Genomic DNA, 20,097 nt, shown 5'->3' on the forward strand with positions numbered 1-20,097 from the left:
AACACGCGCGCGCGCGCGCGCGCACACACACACACACACACACACACACACACACACACACATATATATATATATATATTGAAAAAGCCCAAGGGTTGATATATTAAAGATAAAGATACATATATGTTTGTATGAGTGAGCCTAAACACCCAACCCACACGATACAACACACATAAAAAAATGTAAAAGATGGGTACACATAGAAATAAAAAGAAACCCAAAAACCACCCGTGCGTTGAAAAAGTGTGAGTCATCCCAATCTAGTCTTGCCTCTGGCTCTAGTTCTCAGTAGGGATCCAGCTAGCAGATTGGTAAGGTGCCGACCATTACCCATAGTAATTAAAGTATCATCCATAAGACTCTTGAGCTCTAGTAGATCTCCATTCTTCTTCCTCTTGGAAGTGTAAACCTGCCATTCCTCTTCCGAAGAATCCGCCTGATGGGGTAGAACTGAAGTAGAAGGATTACCAATAGTAGTACCCACAATAGCTTCTACAATATGTGAAGTATGAGTTGCCGCTACACCGGTTACTTCTTGAAGGAGTGGAGCTGCGAGACTTTCCTGATTATCAATCTGAACACTATCATTTATAGGTAATACTCCATCAGAATTGTTTTGTATGGAGTTTATAGGTGCCGACATCGCATCACTCGCAGTAACAGTAACACAGTGTCATGGGGGTCCTCAGGTGCAACAGACACCTGTTTGGTAGTATCATCCTCAGGCGAAACTAAAATGTCCACAGGAGTGGGGTTAAACCCATCCTTATTCACTTAAACCTTAGATTTCAAATTAGGATGAACTTTGTGGCATTTAGCAATGATATGACCAAATATCTTACAGTGGGTACAATATGGGGGTTTGTGTTCCGTGACGATTTGTTTCCAATAACCATTATGGTTTGTGCCCAGCCAGACTTCAGTAATATCAGATAAAGTAATATCCCTTACCACAAGTATTCTCTAGTTAGGTTGAAAGTGGGCAAATCTAGTTTCAAAGGATCCCTAAAGATGCCCCAAATAGAGTAAAGAACCTGATGGTGAAGAGAATGTAGCTTGAGACCATGTAAACTAAACCATACCGGTACAGTGAGAGTTTCATGATTTGGGTCGAAATTAGGAGACCACTTGAGTAACTTCATTGATTTCCCTTCGATATTAAGATATTTTTTGGAGAAAATTCTGGTGTAGTCTTCAGCCACTGTTAGTTGGATCAACACATGCTCCTATCAATGAGTCTCATTTTCCACTTGCCTACTCGCTTAAGACCTTCATAGGAGGGTGTCTCCACTGAAATTTTCCAATAAGAGTAAACTTGAATTTTTCCGTCAAGATAGAAATTTCTGATTCAGAGAAAAAGATTGCTTCTTTTCCACCTTTCCTGCTTCCCTTTTTAATAAAAGAACAATCATCTGCACCCTCACGAGATTCCTTATAACTTGAGGGAATCCCATTGCGGACTCCACCTGAGGGTTACTCACCATGTGAACAAAGGAGACTTTGTTCGGCTCAACCAAACAAGGAGGCGCCATCAAAGCAAGGAGAGCAGTCGGCTTTGAGCTACAGCGAAGTTTGGCAGGAACAGTGAAAGAAAAAAAATAGTGAGAAGCTTCACGAGCAGACAAAAACGCTAAGCAAATTCGTCGAGACGCAAACGAACACCGACGAAGGCAGACGCGAGCCGATGAAGCAGAAATGAGCGGAAGCTTCGAGCGACAGAATCAATGGCGATCTCCATTCGAAACTCTAACAGAGCAGTTGTCCGCCATTCGAAAGCATATATACATATATGTATATATATATATACATATATACATATATACATACATACATATACATATATGAATACATATACACACATAAATTTACCGAAGTTTCTTTGTGGCAGGCGGACTGGTGATTGTCGGCTAGGGTGGCCGTTCGACTGCATTCTTTGTGGTCTGCCCAGGTGGTCGGCCTGCCCATGGTGGCCGCCCTGATAGCGATGGCCAACCAAGATATATAAATAATATATATATATATATATATATATGATACTTATGTATGAAAGGGCCCAAGATGCTATGATGTATAAAATAATAGTGGAGAAGAAGAGGATGTTGAAGTTCTTATTAGGTCTAAATAAGAACTTATATGAAGTGAGAAGAAGAATCATGGGGTGAAATATCCTTCTACTACTAGGGAAGTCTTTTTTGAATTTGAAGTGAAGAAAGCATGAAGAAGCCCATGATTGCTGGATGTGTGTATTCATTTAGCACTGAAAGCTTCGTGTTGTACACACACAACTCCTCTCATGAGTCAAAACCAAAGAAGAATCGCCCCTTATGTGAACATTGCGAGAAACTTGGTCACACATAGGGCAAGTGTTGGAAACTACATGGAAAACCTACAGATTGGAAACCTGGACAAGGGAGGAAGGACCAAGATATTAAAGCCCATGCCTCTATTTCTTATGAAGGGTCGAGTAACTGTTGGAGGTGTTGAATTTTTTTTTCCCGCATAAATGAACAACCTACCAGCTTGATGATACACCAATATATCATATCCTTCTATCTTGCTAACAATGAAAGATTTTGTCCTTGGACAATGAACTCAGGTGCTTCTGATCACATGACTACAGACATTCATGCTCTCACCCACTAACAGGAGTTCACCATCTCTAAATTTTTTAGATTTGCAGATGAATCTCATTCCAGGATTGTTGGGAAAGGAGAAGTAAACATCTCTAAAGATATTTAGCATTTCTTTTTACTATATATTCCCAAATTAGATTGCAACTTACTTTCTATTAGAAAGCTTACTCATGACGTGAACTGTGTCACTAAATTCTATTTTAACTCTTGTGAATTTTAGATGGTGTATTTGGGGAAGGTGATTGGCAGTATGAGTGTAAACGAGTCGAGTCAAGCTCAAGCCTGAAGCCACCCTCAGCTTGAGCTTCAACTTAATTAATTAATCGAGTCTATGACTTCGAACCAACTCACGAGCTAACTTTTTTATCATAAAAAAGAGAAAATAATATTAATTTAAGATTGTGTCATAATAAAAGGAGATAAATAATAATTAATAACTTTATATTAAGAATAAAATATTCTTTTTTAAATATTTTTAATTATTTAAAAGTAAAGTCTTCAAATTTAATATATTTTTGAGTGTATTTTATGTTAATTTTTTTTAAATGAGTCTGCTCACGACTCACCCATGCCCCTAATTGGCAGTGTTGGATTGCATCAATGTTTATACCCGCTCAATGATAGCTATTCTTTTAACTCACAAATGTCTTCTCCACCAACCTCGCCCCATGTTCCTAAATTTGTTGTTTGAGTCTGTTGAAAGTGAAGTTTTATTATGACATTGTCATCTGAGTCTTCCCAATTTTTATTATATTATAAAGTTATATCTCCATCTCTTTATTAATAAAAAAATTGTGTTTTATCACCATGAAATCTGCCAATTGGCTAAACATACTCGTCATATTTATCATTTGTCTCCGTACAAATTGTTACATCCTTTTTTTATCACGCACTGTGATATTTGTGGACTTTCAAAATCGAAATCCATCGATGGAGCCAGATAGTTTATCTATTTTATTGATGATCACACTTGAGTTAGTTGATATTTCTTATGAAAAAGAAATATGAAACTACATAATTCTTTCAATCGTTCAATTACATGATTAACACTTAATTTATGAAAATGCAAAATTATCCTCATCTCTTTATTAATAAAAGCCAGAGTTTTATCACTGTGAAACTTGCCATTTGGGTAAACATACTCACCATGTTTATCATGTCTCAGCACAAACCATCACATTCTTTCTCTATCATCTACAGTGACAGTTGGGGACCTTCAAAATTGAAATCCATCAATGGAGCCAGATGGTTTATCTCCTTTATTGATGATTACTCTAGAACTGATTAGTTATTTCTCATGGAGGAGAAATATGAAACTGCATAATTCTTTGAATCCTTCCATAGCATGATTAACACTCAGTTCTAATGTAAAATTTAATGCCAAAAAATATTTTAACTGTATCTATGCCAAAAAATATTTTAATAGTATCTATGAACCATACTTTTGAAAGAATTGTATCATCTATGTGAGTTTCTCTATTGAGACCTCACTACAAAATGAAATAGATGAGAGGAATAATTGACATCTCCTTGAGGTATCTAGGCCTATAATGCTTTCTCTTAATTTTTCAAATTTTTTTTGGGGAGATGTGCTCACAGCCACCTACCCCAATAATATAATGCCAAGGAGGGTCTTTGATTTCAAAGTTTCTCTCGATGTTATGATGGAAAAATACTATCATGTTAGAGCCTTCTCTTTAAATCTTCTTCTAAAAATATCTTTATGTGCTCATTTGTTCACATTCACCTACCAAACTACATCCAAAATCCATCACATGTTTCTTCCTTGGGCATGCTTCTAATAAAAAGGTGCTATTCTCTCATTACAAAAAAATACTATAACTAAATTGATTCGACTTTCTTTGAAAAGCAACCATACTATCTCAAATTTGATATTCAGGAGGAGAGTCTGGGTGAGTATCAGTCTTAGAACACTTGTCTGGAGATCCACACTAATCTAGAGTCATCACAACCTTTGAACATCCAACCTGAAATTGATAACACTGATATTTCTAATGAACTTCATGTGTATACTAGGAGAAAGAAATTCACTGAGGGACAAGATGCAGCCGCAGAGTTGTTCACAAAGTTCCAAAGGAGGTGAAATCCGGTGGAGAAACAAGAAAAATTACACAAACTATCATATTCAGGAGTATGTTGCCTATGGCAGGTTATCATCACTTATAAAGCCTTTTTTGCTAATCTTGATTGTGGGCATATGTCCAAGTCAATTCATGGGAAAAATTTTCTTTTCGAACTCCGGAGGTAGCTCTATGTGCGGACTCCAATAATATGCCGCAACATGTCCTACATCGCGAAGGTTATTGAAGTGGAACCGTGGAGGTTATTTCAGGGTTATTTCAGTGTTATTTGTAGGTTATTGATGAGAAATTCATATATTCAACTTCAATAACCCCAAAATAGTCTCTGCGGTTCTAGTTCAATAACCCTAAAATAATACCGTAGAGGTTATTTCAGAGTTATTGAATAGAAACTCATATATTCCACTTCAATAACCCAAAAATGTCACTGCATAAGTTATTTCAAGGTTATTGCAGAGTTATTGAAGATAAACCCATAAATAACACCGCAAATGTTATTTCGAGGTTATTTTGGGGCTATTGCAGGGGTTATTGGAGTCCGCAGTTCTACTCCAATAAACTCTGTGGTTCCAATCTAATATTCTTTTATGTGGGCCCGTGTTGACCTCATTCTGAGGTCATTACTCTTTTTCTAGGATTCTAGGATCTAGTTCTACGAGTTCCTATTGATCATCTTAGAAAACTAGAATTGAGACCCATCCTTTTTAGAAATTCCAGCCACTTCCTATTTCTTTTGTGATGTCTCGCATTGATGATCTCAAAACCATCGTTCTATGGTCGAGTGGTAAAGAACTATTATGTGGAGACTCAGGGAGAAGTTCCTAATAGGATCTCAAGCCATAGGAAAACCATTTTAGGACTTTATCATCACACATGCACACCAAATGCACAAAATCCACTAATTTGCGCAATATCAAATTCACTAAGTCACACGAGATAGGACTTCACTTAAGCCCAAATGATGGGTGAAAATTGCAAACTTCTCCAAACGACCTCCGATGACAAATTGAACTGCGCCAACGCGTCCAGGACACCAATTTTAGTAAGAAAAGACACCCATATTGTCATATTTCTGACACAAAAAAAATTGCACGCAAATCGATGAATTCATCAAAACAACCTCCGACGGCGAAACGTAAAACGGACCGCACCAGCTCTTCTAGAACGTCGAAATTATCTAAAAAGAACATTCAATTTTTTACAATCTGACGCACGAATAAAAAGTACGAATCGAATTTTATTTTTGAAATATTAATATTTTTATATACTTATATCTTTATTTATAATCTTAATTATAACCCTAAACCCTCTACCCACACATTTAACTCTTCATTTGACCCATCCCGCGGGTCGTCCCTCTTCATGCCCTAGATTCCATGGCTGATCTACGCGACAATCCCCCTCTCTCTCTTGACTCTTCTCCTCCCTTGCGTGGCCGCTCGACCTCTCGACTCTCCAATCATGGGAGCTCAGCTGGCAGACCCTTCTTCTCGAGGCTTTACATTCTCTTTTTTTATGGTGACAATTCACTCCCGTTATTTGATTCGAACGCCAGTGAGGCCGGTAGGTGGTTGTCCCCTCTCTTCTTTGCCTATAAAAAGGCTTCTTAGGGTGCTGTTTTGGGTTGTTGAATTTTTTTTGAGAGAAAGGGGAGTCTGATGTTTTGCTTTTCGAGGCTTTTAGGAGGAAAGGCTCTGTCGAAATTCTTTCTAAGCTAAGTTCTTCGTGTGCTGGGAGTGTGGAGCATTCGAGGGTTGCTATTTTCTGAAGTTTTTAGGAAGAGAAGCCCTGCTGAAGTTACCTTTTCGGCTAGGTTCCTGTGTGCTGGACGTTTTGGAGCTTGGTGTCTTTTTTTTTTTGTTTTTCTTTTAGGAAATCTCAAATAAGGTACTTCTTCTATCTCTTCTATGATCTATCACCATGCTCGACACATGTTGGGAGTACTAAAATAAAAAAAAAGCATATACGAGACTTTTGATTTGTTTTAACAGCCATTTCACAAAGGCATTGATATAAAAAAAAATGGGCCTTTAATACTTTTGTTGGATCTGATTTAGACACTATGTGGACTGGTTGAAATAAGATATTAGGGAAAGCAGGTTTAAGTCCCTTCTCACATATAAATCTTCTTCTTATACTTTTAAGATTTCTTTATTTATATGCTGGAAATTGTGGCTTTCTTTCTTTGCTTCTTGCTGAAGCAGCTTACTATTAAAAGAAGAATGATGGCTTATGTTTCCTTCCTGTTTAAAATACATAAAAAGGGCATGAATATAAATTTTGGATTAATGCTTGTTCACCTAAAATCTATGCAGTAATCCATTTTAGTGTTGAAAGATGTTGGCTTTAGTGATGTATGCACACTTAAATGTTTCGTGTTATTCTATTCTATTTGAAACATATGTTGGCATGATATTTTGGAATATGAAGCTCCAAGGAGAAATATTTTTTATTTTGCTTTTCTTGTGGGCTCGGTTTGCCCTTATGCTAGGCTCGGTTTGCGCATGTGATGACTCGGTTTGCGCATGTTAGAAGGGAATTATAAATGAAAAAAATGTTCTCTGTTTCAACCCATTTGAAGGGCTCGGTTTTGGCTATGTTAGATTGGATATATAGATGAAAATTTTCTCTATTTTTGGCTCCTTTGCTGGGCTCGATTTTGGCTTCTTCTAGGCTGGATTTAACTGAAATTTTTACATTATTTTTTTGACCTATTTAGTGGGCTCGGTTTGGTTTCTTTTGGTATTATGTCTTAGCTGAAAGTTCTCTACTGTTTCTCCCCCTTTGGAGGGCTCGGTTTGGCTTAAATTGCATTCTTTTTTTTTAGCTCTTATATTGGGCTTGGTTTTGCCTAAGATCTGGAGTTTGGCTTGGAGGTTTATCTGTTTTTACCCCTTTTAGCTGGTTTTAGTTGAGTTGAGATTGTGTTTTATTTTGACTCTACATGATGGACTCGATTTTGACTGGAATTCTATTTCTGTTTGCCCTTTCCTGCTGGGTTCGGTTTACTCTCTATGACCCCCTGTTTTGTTCTTTTTACAGGGCTCGGTTTACCCCTGTGTTGGGATCGATTTTTTGCTTTGAAATGTTTTAGTTTTGCCCCTGTGCTGGGCTCGATTTGTGCCTTGTGTTGGCTTGGTTAGGTGTTGTTTCTAGCCCAATATATGGCTTGCTTTGGGCCTCTGTATTACTTTTCTAGGCCTTGAGCCTTTCGGTTGTGAGCTTCCCTGTGGGTTGGTGGCTTTCCTATTACTGTTCCTGGCCATGAGCCATCTCCCGTGGCTCTTTTATATTAAATGTGGTATGGTGATTTCCCTTGGCTTTCCCCGGCCGTGAGCGTCCATTCCTTGGTTCTTTGATTCTCTGTTGCTTGCCCTTACCTGAGAACACATGTTTACTTTGCTTGTCCCTTTGTGTTGGGTTCGGTTGGGTTGGAAACTCTGGATATAATGCTCCCTTTTTAAGATTTTTTTTTGGTAAACAAGTTTGTCATCCCAAAGTTCATGATTTCAATATATACTTCTATATGGAAATGTTTGGGATAAGCTGATTGATTAATTACTATATCTTACTTGATGAAAATGGCTTATGTTTGGATAGTTTATGATAGCTTGTCCATTCACTCTCTTATGCATATCAAAGGTAATGCAATGACAATACATGTGGTGGCTTTTCTCTTTGTTTGGCCTTACCCGTGAGCTCAGAAGGAAGAGACCTTCCTCTTGCTGCCCTTTACCCGTAAGCCTTACTGTGGAGGTTCCTTGGTCTGTGACATAGTTGGTTTGGGTTTGGGTTTCTTCTACTGCCCCTGCCCGTGAGCTTTGTTCTATTTACTGTCTTAAATTGTAAGTTTATGATGAAGCTTGGTTGTGCATTTCACGGTTTCTACTTGTGGGCTTGCTGTGAGGCTTGGCTGTTTTCTTTCCTGGCTTTACCCGTAAGATCCTTCTCACTTTCCTGGCCTTACCCTTGAGTCCTTGCTCTCCTTCCTGCTGTTACCCGTGAGCCTTCTCCTGTGGCTCCTATGTGATTGAGTGTGGTTGGTGGCTCCTCCTGCTACTCCTACCCGAGAGCATCTGTTTGGGTTCTTATATGTGGTTTTGGGTTCATATCTCATTGCAAACTTTTGATTAAGGTTGGAATTGAATGGTTTTACTATTGGCATGATTTTTTGGAAGTTTAGACGTTTTATGTCCTTGGATTATTTTCCATCTGATTTATGAAATATAAAGGACTTGTACAATTTTATTTGGAGGAAACATAAGGTTAATGCAAACTGGATTCATGAAATGTTTGAAATTCACAAAATTGCCATTTGAAAAGGATACCCTTCTTAGGTTGATCCAATTATAAAATTTGAGAAAATGATATTCTTCTTGGATTGATTCAAGGATCTTGGGTTTTCTTTTCCAGATTTATGAAATATTCGTTTCACCCTTTATTCTTTTGACTTTATGTCCTTGGATTATATTCAAAAGAATAAAAATAGGGATGAGAGAGGAGGAAATGATCCTAGCCCCGACCCGAGTGCTTGCGGTCCCCTATTTTCGAATTTTTCGTATGTTTTATCGGAATTTTTGGATAAAGTACTCGTGGTCTTTTCTCCGGGATTTTCCCGAGGTTTTGATAGTTTGATTTGAATTGTTACTCGTCAATTTTCTCGAGTTTTCCCTTCGTGGATTATTTGTCGATTTTCTTGAATTTTTCAGACAATGTTTCTTTTGTTTATACAGTGAATAATAACTAGCTTAAAGGAGCAACAAGTCTCCCAAATATACAGATTTGATTTACAATACATCATTTTATTTCACAGCATGTTATATTGTTCTCCTAGCATGTTATACTGTTCTTCAAGCACGTTATACTGTTCTTTTCTTTTATACCGCATGTCTTATTGCTTTGATACACACTATGCCTTAGTATAAGAAAACATAGTGATTACATAAGATTAATAACAAATTTGAAGTTGCTACGACGAGGAGCTTGGAGCGAACACCGTGGGCAGCACGACGAGATGGTTTGCCTAGGGCAACGTAAACCCTCACATATCACTTTTAGACTTGCATAATCCTGTTGTGCAATTATAAGTCATAACACTTTAGGATTCCGAGGTTACTATACGGTACAGTGTAAATCCTTCTATCTTTTTTGGCTATTTGCACGGTCAGATATCGTGCGAATATAAGTCCTAAATTCTAAATAAATTGTAGGATAAAACATTAAATAACATAATTTCAAAGATGTAAAGCCAAACAATATGATAGTTGGGAAGTCACCGGGGTTTCCCCTGAATCTGTGATATCCCATACTCTTCATTTTTTTGGATGCTTGCAAATAACTGTTCCTATTTTGAACCGCTCCTATTTGATTTTCTCTTGTCCAATTTTAGAAATTTAAATTTTGAAATCTTAAAGACAAAACCACTGATCTTAATCGAGTGTTTTCTTGAATGATCCCGGTCATTTGAGATGTAAATAACTATAGGGGCTTTCCCTATAGGGAACTTGAAACCCAGGTAAAATAAACCCTATCTAATCCTTATATTGGTAGGGGAACTTGTTGACCTCATATAAAATATTTCGCAGACCAAACGGATGTCACAAATTCTTTAGTTTAGGTAATTGAGCCTATTACAATTGATATGTTTATTCTTTGAGATAAGTATATTACTCGTGGTATCGTGCTTAGTCATCCAAACTATCCAAAATGTGAGATTCGCTTGGTCTCATTTATTTTTAAATTAAAATGTTACTTTCAAAAAAATTAAATTTACATCAAAACTATTTTCATATTTATAAAACTCATCTCTCTTTTCAAAAAATCATAAAACCAAGTTTTTAAAGTTTTTAAAATTAAAACGACTGACAGTCCGATATGGCACACATGGTGGTATATTACTAGGAGTCCGCACGTAGAGCTATATTCGTAATCCAAATAGAAAGTTTTTCCCAATTTATGAAGCATTTTAAAGTTCAAAATGGAAAAAAAGGGCAGTTAAAGAGGAGATCCAAGCACTTGATCTAAATGACACATGGACATTTACAAAGCTTCTTCCAGATAAAAGTTTTGTTGGGAGCAAATGTGCGTTCAATGTTGAGTACAAAGTAGATTGGGGCATTGAGAGGTTCAAGGCTCGGTTGGTGGCCAAAGGTTTCATTTAGTCATATGGGATAGACTACTAAAGGACCTTTGCACCAGTGGCCAAGTTGAACACTGCAAGAGTTCTTCTTTTCTTGTCAGTGAACACAGAGTAGGAACTATATCAACATGATATCAAGAATGCATTTTTGAATGGAGGTTTTGAGGAAAAAGTGTATACGGAGATCCTAATGGGATTGTAAAATGACTCAAATAAACGAAGAACTTGAGTAAGATGTGTATATGGAGATCTTAATGGGATTGGAAAATGACTCAAATAAACATCTGGTTTATAAACTAAGAAAGTCATTTTATGATTCCAAACAATCTCCACGTGCTTGGTTTGACAAGATTGACAAGACTATCAAAGGTAATAGTATATCTTGATCTTACTCTGTTCATTAAACATACAAAGAGAGGTAAGAAAGCTATACTCATTGTCTATATAGATGATATGATTTTGATATGTGATGATTTCAAAAAATATTAGGAAGATTAAGGAGGTTTTTGACACTGAATTTGAAATTAAAGATCTAAGAGCGATGAGATACTTTATGGGAATGGAAGTTGTCAGGTTTAAGATGGGTTTGTGATATCCCAAAGAAAGTACATCCTAGACCTACTAAAAGAAACAAGAATGTTGGGGTGCAAAGCTGCTTAGATTCTTATGGATTTCAACAAAATGTTATATTCAGGAAGATAAAAGGCATCAGTGGAAAAAAGGTAGATACAAGAGATTGATGGCTAAACTTATCTACATGTCACACATTAGATCTGATATCGCTTACTCCGTCGACATTGTGAGTTAACATATGAACAGTTCAGATGATTAACATATAGAGATGGTTTATAGAATATTGAAGTTTTTTTAAGAAAATCTCTGACAGTGGATTATTGTTAAGAAATTAGACAACAGGATGGTCGATGTTTACACTAATGCTAGTTAGGCAGGAGAACTCACAGTCAGAAGATCTTCTTCTAGGTGTTGTTCTTATGTATGGGAAAATTTTATCACATGAAGGAGTGAGAAACAGGCAATGGTCTCTAGAAGTAATGTAGAATCTGAGTACTTGACACTTGTTTTGAGAATATGTGAGGATCTAAGGTAACTAATTGAGTTGGGATACTTCCACAGCAATCCTATAATTATGTTTTGTGGCGGCCTGACTGCTATTAGTATTGCAAATAATTCTGTGCAACATGAGAAGACCAAACACATTGAGATTGATAAACATTTGATCTCTGAGAAGGGCAATTGATGCATTTTTCACTTATCGACATTCCAACTCATCTTCGAGTCGCTGATATCTTCACTAAATTTCTACCTCAAGGCAACTTCACATATTTGAATATCAATCTGACTCTTATCAATCTGACTCTTTACAACATCTATGACCAACTTGAGGTGAAGTGTGGAATTCTAAGTTTCTTGATTTAGCTTTATTCTCTTTTATTATTTACTTTATTGTGTTGAACATTCTTCCTTAGTTGTTTTTCTTTGGTAAGTTGTAATCGACATAATTAAGTTTGCACCAGTTCTTTTTTATATACTAAGGGGGAGTTGTATTTTGAAGATTGGAAAATAAGAGAACGATTTTCTCTACATCTCTACACATAAGAATTGGGTGGAATGTATTTAAATGCCTTTTGTTATTATGAGTGACATTTGGAATCAGTAGTGATTTCTATTTTGTTTTATTGTTTGATTGAAGAGTTATACTTATGCCAGGGAAAATATACAGGATAAGGGTGCATAATGTAGGCATATCAACTAGCTTAAATTTCCGAATCCAGAATCATAACCTGCTCCTTGTGGAGACAGAAGGGTCTTACACTGTGCAACAAAATTATACAAACATGGACATACATGTTGGTCAGTCATATTCATTCTTGGTTACCATGGATCAAAATGCAAGCAGTGACTACTATATTGTGTCAAGTGCTCGGTTTATTAATGAAATGTTCAGGGATCAAGTAACTGGAGTCGCCATATTGCACTACTCTAATTCTCAAGGTCCTGCTTCTGGTCCACTTCCTGATGGTCCCAACAAAGATGATACATACTTCTCAATGAATCAAGCCAGATCAATCAGGTACTCAAATCATGACATGATAATCCCCCAACATGTGTAAATGTGCTTATGTTTGTCTAACCTTGAAGCTAGCTGATGATTTTTGTTACTCTGGCTAATTTCAGATGGAATGTCTCTGCTGGTGCTGCTCGGCCAAATCCACAGGGCTCATTTCGCTATGGTCAAATTACCGTAACTGATGTGTATGTATTGCTTAATGTACCCGCAGAACGTATAAATGGGCAATTACGAACTACTCTTAATGGTATTTCTTACCTTGATCCTGCGACACCTTTGAAGCTTGCACAGCAGTTCAATGTTCCAGGAGTTTATAAGCTAGACTTTCCGAATCGAAATATGAACAGACCTGCAAAACTTGACACATCTACTATTAATGGTACTTATAAAGGTTTTATGGAAATTATATTTCAGAACAATGCTTCGACTGTTCAAAGCTACCATCTGGACGGCTATGCATTCTTTGTTGTGGGGTATATTCTTTAATAAGCCGAAAGATCTTTGGGAGTTACGTAGTTAATATTTGGCTTAATCACTCATGCCTTTTATTTGTTCTTTTAGGATGGATTTCGGAATCTGGACAGAAAATAGCAGGGGCACTTATAACAAATGGGATGGAGTTGCTCGCTGCACTACACAGGTATAAAATTTCTCTGCTTTGGACTTGCTAGACTGGATTGATTCCAGCAAGAGGGAATGTGCAGCTTTTGGGTCTCTTAGCATCAACAAAAATAGGAACAACAACAACCAGCCTTTATCCCACCAAGTGGGGTTGGCTACATGAATCCTTTTTCTCCATTGCGTCCTATTGAATGTCATATTTTTCATTTCATTCTAATAAGTTAAGATCATTTTTTATACAATATGCCCAAGTCTTTCTAGGTCTACCCCTGCCTCTCTTAACATAAGTCAAATTTAAAACATCAACTCTTCTAACCGGATCATCAGATGGTCGACGTTTAATTTGACCAAACCATCTAAGACGACTCTCTTTAATTTTCTCCGCTACAGGAGCTACACCAGCTTTATCACGGATATATTCATTTCGCATTTTGTCTCTAAGTGTCAAGCAACTCATCCACCTAAACATTCTTATCTCGGCAACACTTAACTTAATTTGATGCTTTTCTTTTAAAGGCCAACATTCTGTGCCATAGAGCATTGTAGGTTTCACCACCATCTAATAAATTTTTTTTTTTTCAGTCTAAGCGGTACTTTTGTATCACAAAATAGGCCCGAAGCATTCCTCCAATTCAACCAACCAACTTGAATTTTACTAATAAGATCCCCATCTATATGAGCATCACTCTGAATAATAGATCCGAGATATCTAAAGCATTTACACCTTTTGATATTTTGATTACCTATAGTTACAACCTGTCACTAGAGCTATTACTACTCAAATTACATTCCATTTATTTACTTTTATTTCTACTCAAACAAGGCCTTTAGACTCCAATGTAGACATTCATAATTAAGTTTTTCCTGAGCTCTTTCTCTAATCTTATCCCTAAGAAGGATATCATTAGCAAAAACATACGCCAAGGTACATCCTCTTGTAAATGTCCAGTAATAACATCCATAACTAAAGCAAAATGATATGGGCTTAAAGCCGATTCCTGATGTAATCCAACTAAAATAGGAAAATATTTGGTCAATCCTCCTATTAAAACACAAGTAACAAATGTAACGAATCTAATATACATATCTTTAATGACTTGAATATAAGTCATAGCAACACATTTCTTCCTAGAACTCTCCAAAGGATATCTCTTGGAACTTTATCATAAGTTTTTGTTTTTCTAAATCAATAAAATCATATCTAGATTCTCCTTATTCTTTCTATACTTCTCCATCAAACTTCTCAATAAATGTATAGCCTCCATAGAAGACCCGTCGGTCATAGATCCAAACTGATTATAAGATATCTTTGTAATACATCTTAACCTATGTTCACCATAATTTTAAAGTATGATGCATTAACTTAACTCCTGTATAATTTGCTCACTCATGTATCCATTTTACTCCTAAAAAATGGGGACCAAAATACTCTTCCTCCTCTACTCAGGAATCTTTTTATTTTTAAAATAATATTAAAGAGTTTAGTGAGCCAAAAAATTCTCAAATCTCCTAAATATTTCCACACTTCAATTGAGATATCATCAGGTACTACGAACTTTCCTCCCATAGTTTTTTTTTAAGTCCTCAACTTCGTTTTTATTAATGCAATGGTAAAAATGAAATATTTTTTTATTATTAATGATATTAAGATCATTAAAGTCGATTATATTTTTAGAAACTTCATTAAAAAATTTATCAAAATAACTCACCCACCGATATTGAATATCTTATTCTAAGAAAAACGTCTTTTGATTTTCATCTTTAATACACTTGAGTTAAATATTTACTTTGCTTTTCTTTTTATTTGGTTAATATATATATATATTTTTCGTTATCTTTAGTATCTAATATATTATAAAGATCACTAAAAGTAAAATTTTTAACGTAACAGATTGTTCTCTTAGACTCCTTACGGACTATTTTATATTTTTCTCAATTCTCTAAGTTTTTACATTTAAACCAATTTTTATAATATAATTTCTTATATTTTATCTTTTGTTGCAAATATTAGGGGGCACCCTAGCATTTACACTGTTATTAAAAAGATTCATGTCATGTTTTTTCGACAAATTTTAAGTTAGCTATCGACTACCCAACACAACCCTTTACTTTTCATATCCGGGGCTTGGGACCTGGGGATGACAGTGTTAGGATCTCTTAGCATCAGAAGAATAATAATTAAAATTAATGGGCAGAAGGGGGGAGTGAAACGAGTAGCCTTCAATTTCAAAAGCCTCATATTTGAATTAATTTTCAAACCTAAGAGCCTAAATTTGAATTTTCAAGAGCCTAAATTTTAATTATTTATAAAAAACCTTAGTTTGGAAAGCTTAATTTTGAATTAATTTTCAATCATTTGAGCCTTAGTTTGAAAAGGACAATTTTGAATTAATTTTAAACCTTATGAGCTTCAAGTTTAGAAAGCCTATTTTTGAATTGATTTTCAACCCTAGGAGCCTAAATTTGAAAAACTGAATTTTACATATATATTTTTGCAAACTGCAATAAAATAATTCGCAATTTTGAGTTTTTAACTAGTTTTAAATAATCTAATTTTTTAGTTATTTGCAAGTTCAAGTTATTCAGAATTTTAGCAACCTCCTGGCATATACCATTGTTAGGGGGCATTGGGAAGAGTGTCAATCTGCCCAACTGTCTTAAAAGACTCACTGGTTAGTGTCATGAGAACTTCGACCAAGAAACAAAATGTTCTTTTATAACCTATTGGTCTTAAGAGACTTGTTAGGCCTTCAATTTACCTGCAAAAGTCAAGCACAAGCATGCATTTCCCCGAATATATATTTATCTTTCTCTGAATGATATTTAGTTCACTGGACAGGTACTTGAGTTTCCTAAAACGATCATTTAAAATTTCCCCAATTTCTTATAAAAATTTTCTCTAACGAGTACTAACTTTTCCCTAAACATTACTTAATTCCTTGGACATTTAATCAAATTTTTTCGAACGTGTATTTTTTTTAAAATTTCCTCCACCCTTTTTATACCTTTGAGCATGAGTTGATGGTATTATGACAGCAATCGACAAAGAGAAATAAAAGATTTTTTTTAAAAAATTTTTCTAAAGAAATAAGTGGAGTGGAAGTGACTCGGGCTCTGTTTGGTTTTTGGGCTTAGGTTGGTGCTCGGGTTAGTAATTGAGAAAATGGGGCTACGGGCTCGGATTTTTTTCTTTGGCTCAGGTCCAAATAGGAACCGATGCATGAGTGTTTTTTGTTATTGTTTCTGTGTGTGGTTTTGAGAGGTAGAAAAGCTAGCGAAGGAAAAAATATTAGGTATGGACTCCGGAAGCATAGCTACGTCCGGACACCAATAAAAGACAACCACGTGTAAATCCCGCTTAAAAAAAGAAAAATCTTTTTTTTTATCGCGTGATTCAAACCGACCCAGCCCTTTTCGTCGAAAATGCTTTATTTGTCACTTTCTCGCTTATTTTGTCACATTTTCATTTGTGATTACAACGTTCTCACTTTATTGTGTCACATTTTTCATTTGCAATTTCGGAAGCTAGGGTTTCAAGCAGCTGCTGCAATGGACTGCTCTTTCGACCAAGATATATTAATGATGGATTCCGAAAATAATAGTAACGAGTTTGAAACGGAGGTGAGTTTATTTTCGCCTAAAATGTTTTCATTATCGTAAATCCATTGTTGTGGTGCTACAATAGCGTTTCAACAGTGATACTTAGGTGTTTATGATGTGTCACTCTTGAGTTATTTCTACTGTTCACTAATTTTTAATCAGGTGTTTTATGGAGGTTTTTATGATATTGCAGTGTTATTAAGTTGTAATGTGTCGGTTTTATTGACGTGAGATTATAGTGTTATTGTGGTGTTATTTTGATATTGTTATGATCGTATTGCTTTGTTACTAAGACGAAATGTTTAAAACATATTGAGGGGGAACTGTGACGTTGCTCTGATGTTTTTATTCTGTTACTTTGGTATTATTTTGATGTTATTGCGGTGTTATCTATGTGTTATTATTGTGTTACTTTGTTGTTATTGAACGGTTTTTTTTGTAGTTTTTAATGTGTTATTGGAGTTTTTATGATGTTATTACGGTGTTAGTATGATGTTATTCTGGGGTTATTTAGTGTTTTTTATGGAGTGGTCTGATTATTTGTGGTGTTATTGCGACGTTTGCTGGTGTTATTCCGATGTTAATTTTGTGTTATTGTGGTGTTATTTTATTATTATTCTTGTGGTATTTTGGTGTCATGCTGATGCTATTTTCGGGTTATTCTTGTGATGGTGGAATGTTTTGTTTTATTGAGATTGTAATATTCGATTGGTGTTATTTCCATATTTAATCATTTTTATAATATTATGCAAATTTGTAATTCTTTGATTGGTATTTTGGTGTTATGCTGATGCGATTTTTCTGGTTGTTTTTGTGATGTTTTTTTTTATGTTTCTCTGGTATTATTCTTGTAGTTTTTTGGTGTTATTGTAGAATTATGGAGGTGCTGGTGGGATGTTTTGTTTTTTTGAGATTGTAGTATTTGTTTTATTGAGATTGTAGTATTTGATTGGTGTTATTTCCATAATCATCTTTATAGTATTATGCAAATTTGTAATTCTTTGATGCTGGAAATGTTTTCAATGAATTGCAGACAACTTTTTTCGCACCGTTGTTCACAATGAGCAAGAAACATATGAAAGGACCATAACAGTTTTTGGCCGAACTCGAAGAAAATTAAGGAGGACTATTTATGTGGAAAAGCTGGTCACAAGAAAGAGTCAAAGTTAATCAATATGACGAAGTTCAAAAAAGTAGACACAAAGACTGGTTGTCAAGCCATGGTTCGATATGTTGTCGATGTTGAAGACAATTAAACAGTTAAAAAATTTGTAGAAAATTATAATCACCCTTTGGCGTAAACTAGTGATAAACATTTTTTTCGTTCTAACAAAATATAAGCGAGGTGAATGCAAATGCGCTGAGATCAATGATATGATCAGGGATTAGAACAACAGATGCATTTAACATTCTTTCTACATAGGTTGTGGGATCAGAAAATATGGAATGTGTGCAAACATGTTATCCTCAACATGTCTCTCCATGAACAATTGTAACAAAGAATTTACATCACTTTGTTCAATTCCATCTCTTCTTTCTCTTTGAATAAAATTGAAGACATCTCTTCATATATTTTTGGTTTTCTGCTCCCCCAACCTTTGTAGCAAGGAAGTTAAATGCATCTGTTGCTCTAATCCCTGATCCTGCATTGATCTTAACACATCTGCATTTATCTCGCTTATCTTTCTGCTGGAATATAAAAGATGCTTATCACCAGTTTCCGTCATTGGGTGATTATGACTTTCTACAATTTTTTTATGTTTCAATTGCTTTCAACATGAACATGTCGAATTATGACTTGACAGCTAGTCCTTGCGTTTACTTTTTTGAACTTCGCTGTTTTGGTGAACTTTGACTCTTTTTTGTGACTAGCTTTTACACATAAATAGTCCGTCTTAATTTTCTTTGAGTTTGACCAAAAAATGCTATGGTCTTTTCGGACAGTGAATCTAATATGATGTGCATATGCACAATAGTGTTCATATGCTTCTTGCTCATTATGGACAATAGTGCGAATAAAGATGTGTAATTGTTTCATTGGAAACATTTTCAGGCTCAAAGAACTACAAATTTTGTATAATATTATAAAAATGGTTAAATATAAAAATAACACCAACCAGATATTACAATTTCAAAAAATAAAACATTCTACCAATATCTTCATATTCTTACAATAATTCCAAAAAATCATAATAATAATATCAGAGTAACATAAAAAAAGCATACCAAGAATAACCTGAAAATAGCATCAACATAACACCAAAAAATCACAAAAATATTAACAAAATAACACCACAATAACGCTAAATTAACACAACATTAACAGCAAAATAACATCAGCATAACATCGCAATAACACCACAAACAATTCGAAACAATTATGTAAAAATATACTAGAATAATTTCAGAATAAAACCATAATAACACCATAAAAACTCTAATAACACCGTTCAATAACAACAAAGTAACAAAATAATAACTCATGGATAACACCGCAATATTATCAAAATAGTTCCAGAATAATAAAATAATAAAACTAAAGTAACGCCACAATCCCACCTTAATTATTTGAAATCTTTCGTCTTAGTGACAAAGCAATATGATCATAATAACGTCAAAATAACACCACAATAATACCATAACAACACCACAATATCATAAAAAAATTCCATAAAAACATCTGATTAAAAATTACTGAACATCAGAAATAACTCAAGATTAACACATCATAAACACCCAAATATTAACCGCAGAAACGCTACTGTAGCATCACAACAATGACGATAATGAAAAAATTTTGGGCAAAGCTAAACTCACATCCGTTTCAAACTCGTTGACATTCTTTTCGGAATCCATCATCAACATATCTTGGTCAAGAAAACAGTCCATCACAACTGCTCGATACCTTAGCTC

At 35.2% G+C, this 20,097-nt stretch overlaps 1 protein-coding gene across 1 annotated transcript in view; it reads left to right on the forward strand.

The window, feature by feature from the left end:
* The window catches only part of LOC110017814 (monocopper oxidase-like protein SKU5), a gene marked incomplete at its 5' end in the record, with an annotated part of 38,231 nt that overhangs the window by 10,448 nt on the left and 7,686 nt on the right, over positions 1-20,097 (forward strand). Inside the window, 3 exon segments of the mRNA XM_020714926.1 lie at positions 12,603-12,966; positions 13,071-13,436; positions 13,525-13,603. Coding sequence (XP_020570585.1) covers positions 12,603-12,966; positions 13,071-13,436; positions 13,525-13,603 — 809 coding nt within the window.

Source organism: Phalaenopsis equestris, unplaced genomic scaffold, assembly GCF_001263595.1.
Source record: "Phalaenopsis equestris unplaced genomic scaffold, ASM126359v1 Scaffold000002, whole genome shotgun sequence".
Taxonomy (NCBI): domain Eukaryota; kingdom Viridiplantae; phylum Streptophyta; class Magnoliopsida; order Asparagales; family Orchidaceae; genus Phalaenopsis; species Phalaenopsis equestris.